The sequence below is a fragment of the Capsicum annuum genome, chromosome 10 (assembly GCF_002878395.1).
Source record: "Capsicum annuum cultivar UCD-10X-F1 chromosome 10, UCD10Xv1.1, whole genome shotgun sequence".
Taxonomy (NCBI): Eukaryota; Viridiplantae; Streptophyta; class Magnoliopsida; order Solanales; family Solanaceae; genus Capsicum; species Capsicum annuum.
The window spans coordinates 5198832-5204972 of NC_061120.1; the positions used below are offsets into that span (position 1 = coordinate 5198832).

A 6141-nucleotide genomic window follows, 5' to 3' on the forward strand; every position below is an offset into this window, starting at 1 on the left:
AATAATAATAATAATAATAATAATAATAATAATAATAATAATAATAAAAACGACGTCGTTTTAACACAAAAAGAAAAACTTTGATAGTGCACAAATATGAACTTTAACTATTTAAAACTGCACAAATATGACCTCTCTCCAAGTCAGCCCTTTTAACGACGTGGCACCGTGTGATTGAATTACCTTTCCACGTAGGCGCGAGTGAGACTCACGCATGGCGTTGCAAAATCGGAGGTCATATTTGTTCAGGTTTTGATAGTTAAAGGTCTTATTTGTGCATTATCAAAGTTTAAGGTCAAAGTTATAATTTGGTGTCAAGTTTAGAGTCATTTTTATGTATTAACTCAAAAGTTATTAATGCGCGACATTATGAAACAGCTAAAAACGATATAATTTATTCTCATCATATTCACAATTGTAGTATAATATGATGCATTACGGAACAATGTGTACAACTATCCAAACAAACAGTTATTTCATCTTGCCCTTGTAAATAATAACATGGCCTCGGTGGAGGACAAGACGTGAGAAGTGAGGTTGGGATGGTTTGGACATGTGATGAGGAGGGGCATGGAGAGGCTGGCTATGGATGGTTTTAGGTGGGGTAGAGGTATCTTGAAGAAATATTAGAGGGAGGTGATTAGACATGATATGGAGCAGTTACAACTTACGGAGGACATGACCCCTGATAGGAAGGTGTGGACGCGAACTAGGTTAGAGGGTTAGTAGGTAGGAGTTTGTCCATAATCGTAGGTAAGCGTGTTTTTTGTTTGTATCTACGCCTGTAGTTGGTTATTCCCGATGTTTCGGTGATGTTTTGAATTTCGAATAGATAGTTTATAGTATTATCTTGTGGGTATTTTGTTTTCTTTATTATCTAGCTGGGTGTGTCTTATTTTGTTGTGTGCTTTTATGTTTTTTATTTGTTTGTTTAATTATATCATTATCTGTCCTGAATTGGGGATCTATCGGAAACAACCTCTCTACCTCATCTGAGATAATGGTATGAAATGCGTACACTTTAACACTATCCTCCTCAGAATCTACTTTGTGGAAATACACAGTGTTGTTATTTTTCTTGTTGCTTGTAAACAATAACATCAATACCTAATGTATTTCCACAAGCAGTTTCTAACTTTATGCTTATGTGAGAAAATGGTGATGGAAGTTGGTTTCGGACGGCCAACCTTATAGCTGGGCCTCCAGAAATTGTCATATCTAAGATTTATTAAGTGTAAACATCCCTCGTTTCTATTTGTTTCGAAATGAGGCAATAACAAATCAATATACCTAGTATAATTCCACACAGTGGAGTTTAGAGAAGGTATCCGTTCCGAGATGACAACAGAACAATATAAGCAGTAGTTCCAAATGATGGAGTACAAAGAAGGTAAAGTGTGTGCACGCCTAGGTAAATTGTGCACATACATTATCCGTACTCATGAAGGAAGAGATGCCGTCTCTGAAAGACCCAAGTGCAGGTTATGATCCATCGGAGTGGTGGTAACTAAATTGAGTAACATCTTAAAGTAACACTAGGCAGATAAAGCTTGATAAAATAATCACTTGCGTCACACTCTAAAATATCAGTCCGGTGCACTAAAACTCCCACTATACGCAGGGTTCGGGTAAGAGCCCCACTACAAGAGTGAATTGTACACAGCCTTAAATTTCATTTTTGCCAGAGACCGCATGACCTCCTAATCACATGGAGGCAACTTTACCGGTTACTCCAGTGCTCCCTTCAATTGCATCATTCTCTATTTACTAATAAGAACACCAAAGTGAAATTCATGCAACAGAAAAATAAAAATAGAACTCACAGGAGATTAAACAATGGCAGACATTTCCATTATATTAGTTTGATTGGAACAAATTTTAAGGGCTGAAATGCTGTCATTTTTGCACATAAAATTCCATAATGGTTTTCAAGGAATGCAATAATTAACAAATCAAAACAAGAATTGGACTTGACGACTTAAAACTATCACTCTACTAATTAAGTTCCCTCTACTCTTCAACATTCACCAATTCATACTCAACTAACGAAAGGTTGTTTTGCTCGTTAACAGCAATATCAGCAGGTTCAGCAACCTCAACGCGACCCCATTTGTCTACAGCAAGCCGCATGGAACCCCTGAACATGTCAATCTTTGCATTCCGGATAATCACAGTAGCACCTGGCTTCATTAAATCAACTGCATATAATAAGAGGAAAAGAGTAAGTATCCCAACACCAGACGTTCAATAGTCATCTTCTGTCTTTCGGCACATCAGAATACAACTGTTTAAAAGAGCAGATTTATCCAGAACGCAACACTAATGGCATCCCCCTTTACCTGATTGCATATCACAAATCATTATTTGACATTACAAGTTCCCTAAACAATTTGCCAGCCAAAAACAACCCATATATTAATTTTACTGGTAATTTTATAGCACAAATCACAAACCTGGCAATACGATGGTGCCAGGGAGATAAATAAGCATTGAAACTATTCCATACAAAAAATAAAGGGTTTCTTCTAAGGCTTCATACTCCTGCAATGAGTATATGAAATCTAACATGCTAATAATAAGTCAATGAAATCTAACACGAAAACGCACCCAAGGGTGTGTGCTTCTGATCAATAAAGTGGGGTTGAGAATCATGAGGGCTCAGGTTTAAATCCTAATGAAAGCAAATATATACTAGGTGATCTCTTTCCATCTATCCATGTCTTGGTTGACATAGTTACCTAGTACTTGTGTTAGTGGGAAGTACCGAGAAGTACCCTTGGAATTAGTCAAGGTGCACACAAGCTGCTTGGACACCACAATTATCAAAAAAATAAAAACATCATCTACAATAAAAACAAACCACATAGTTTGCCAGCAACCTGAATATGTAGAGCCATCAAATTGAATCCCCACATTTCCGTGAAATAAATAAAAATACAACTCGTTGGAATATACAGAGAGGTTAATGTTATCAACGTAGAATCGTTGTTTAGGTCATCGTTGGTACAAGTTTTCAACTTAATATTTCCCAACGAGATGAGATGAGCAAGTTATCCAAAGCACAATGCGGTCAAACCTTTGTGTATGGCAGCATGAGATACTAGCAGTTACACACAGAACAATAAAGCCCTGAATTCCAATAAATAAGCAAGCTCCTAAAATTCATACAAAAAAATACATAGCAAAGAGGTACTTATGATCTTTCTTTGGCATAACATAAAATAGAAATTAGCCATGCCTCATAAGATGAACTTGCTGAAAGAAAAGTATACGACGCACGCTTCAAAATATTTGATGCCGCCACTCTATCAAACATGAAAATACAAACTGAACATTCATATTTCTCTAAGTTCTCCAATTCTTCAATGCTACATTAGACAAACATAAAATACAAACTGAACATTCATATTTCTCTAAGTCCTCCAATTCTTAAATGGTACATTGACACAAACCTCTGATTTTCAGGTTTCCTTTTTCCATTTTACCTTGGAAAATGTAACTTCCATCATAAGCTTTATACATCACTATTATGTACTCCATCCCAATTTATGAGCACATAGTTTAAGAACGAAAAGACTGACTTTCAAACTTGTGGTCTAAAAAGCTATAAATCGTCTCATTAAGGTTAAATGGAAAGTCTAAAAGTTAAATTATTACTAAAGTATGGCATGAGTGAAACAGAATCAGATTTCAACATGGCAAAATCTGCGCCAACAGTTTAGAAAAGGAGAGAGTCATCCACATCCATGGACGTGGCCAAGAAAATGAAGAAACGGATTCCAGTACTGGCCCAGTTAACAACGATGCCTTGATTGCACCAGCTGAGAAGGTGGGATTCTGTCTATTTTTGTGTAGTCAATATAGCAGTATTACAAGTTTTTTTGACTGGACGTTTATTCACTTAGTGTGCAGTCAGACTCCTATATATGTTTGAGCATGTTTGTTTTTTCTTGAGAAACAGGTGGTCCGCCCTGTTTGCTTTTGTTACGTTCCCACCACTTAGTAACAAGTCATTTAATCACCAAGAAAAATTATTACTAAACTACAGAGAGATATTCATTTTGGAACTAACTAAAAAGAAAAGAGTGATTCAATAAATTGGGAATTCTTAAACGGGCGTGGCCTAGTATTCAATGACCATGAGATCTTAGGTTCAATCCCTATTCCCTAGGGAGACAAACAGTAGGTGACTTCTTCCAATATGTTCTAGCCGTGGTGGACAAAATTAACTGATACTTGTTGCTGAGGGTGGGTGACAGATATCCCGTGGAATTAATCGCCATGCGCATAAACAAGCCTGAACACCCTTCCCTATATGTTCTAGCCTAGACAGAGTCACATGATACCTCCTTCAGATGCATGGGACTGGAGGGGGAGATTTGTGGGGTTCATCCCCAAAAGTTTTTCTTATTAAAAAAGGCACTGAATGCCTTGATTTTGAATGTCAATATTAGTTGCCTACATTTTCAACATTGACAGCTTTCAAACTTGGCTGCAAAATGGTGAAGTCATTGCTCAATAATCCTCTTTAGACTCCCACCTTACCAAAATACTGCTTACTCTGATTTTTTTTCTTCCCAGATTATTTTTATCACAGTCTGTGGAATACCTTCACAAACTGTTTTTTATCACAGTTTGTGAAATACCTCACTGCTCTACATTGTTTTTCTCTCTTTATTTTTGGTGTTGGTCTTTTACAAATGAGCAGAGAACTCCTATTTATAGGCAAATTCTATACTTGCGTACGTGAGCAATGACTTCACCATTTTGCAGCCAAGTTTGAAAGTTGTCAATGTTGAAAATATAGGCAACCAATGTTGATATTCAAAACCAAGGCATTCAGTGCCTGTTTGAATAAGAAAAACGTTTGGGGCTGAACCCCACAAATCTCCTCCTCCAGTCCCATGCATCCGAAGGAGGTATCTTCGTCTTCTTAGAGAGAGCTCACGCCAACAAGTTCTTTGCACAGCTCGAACTTGTCTTTTGGCATCCATATTAAATTACATTTAGATATACAAATCCTCTACAAAGTTCCTTGCTATTTCACCACACATTAACCTATCTCTAAACTAGATAATTAAATGAAAAAAAAAAAATCAATAACAAGCCAAATTTAAACACAAAAATTAAAATTCTCATCGTTTCACACTCGTTTCCACTTTCATTTCTTGGTACTTGTGTTGGTTGGAAGTAGAAAGAGACGAGAAGTACCCCTAAAATTAGTCAGGGTGCATGAAATCTACCCTACCATCAAATCAAATCCCAGTCTCCACAAAATAAATAAAAAATACTAGTTGGAATATACAAAGAGGTCAATGACTCAATGTAATCAAACAGGTGGTACGCCCTGTTTGATTCTGTAACGTTCCCACCACTCAGTAACAAATCATTTAATTACCAAGAAAAATTATAACTAAACGATAGAGAGGTGTCATTCATTTTGAAACTAACTAAAAAGAAAAGTGTGTCCAATAAATTGGATTTCTTAAACTAGTATGACCTAGTGGTCAATGACGTGTGTTGAACACCATGAGGTCTTCGGTTCAATCCCCATTACCAACAGAGACAAAACACTAGGTGATTTCTTCCCATATGTTCTAGCGTTGGTGGACAAAATTAACTTTGGGTGACAAGCATCCTGTGGAACTAATCGAGGTGCGCATAAGCGAGTCAAGACACCCTCCCAAGCCTAGATAGAGCCACATGATACCTATTGCTGGAGAGAGGTGATTGGTTTCCTATGGATATTAGTCGAGGCGCATGTATGCTAACCCCGACACCACAATAATGAAAAAAAGTACCTCCATCACAACAATTAAGCATCAGTCCATACTAATTACATTTAGCTATACAAATCCTCTACAAAATTTCGTGCTTTTTCACCACACATTAACCTATCTATAAACTATATCATTAAAATGAGAAAAAGATTAATCAATAACAAGCCAAATTTAAACATAAAAATTAAAATTTTCATCTTTTCACACTCATTTCCACTTTCATTTCAAGAATAACAAGCCAAATTTATCATCTACAAAAGTATATATACTAAAAATTTAACACTAAACAAAAAAAACACATAAATAAAACAAACTTAATATATATATATATATATATATATATATATATATATATATATAT

The 6141-nt window shown here is 36.1% G+C and overlaps 1 protein-coding gene across 1 annotated transcript in view; it reads right to left on the reverse strand.

Moving 5' to 3' along the window:
• Positions 1 to 1829: 1829 nt before the first annotated feature.
• The window catches only part of LOC107845267 (uncharacterized protein At4g28440), a 5212-nt gene continuing 900 nt past the window's right edge, over positions 1830 to 6141 (reverse strand). The window contains exon 2 of the mRNA XM_047398434.1: positions 1830 to 2198. Within this exon, the coding sequence (XP_047254390.1) occupies positions 2011 to 2198 (188 nt within the window). The 3' untranslated portion in view covers positions 1830 to 2010. The remainder of the gene's footprint in view (positions 2199 to 6141) is intronic.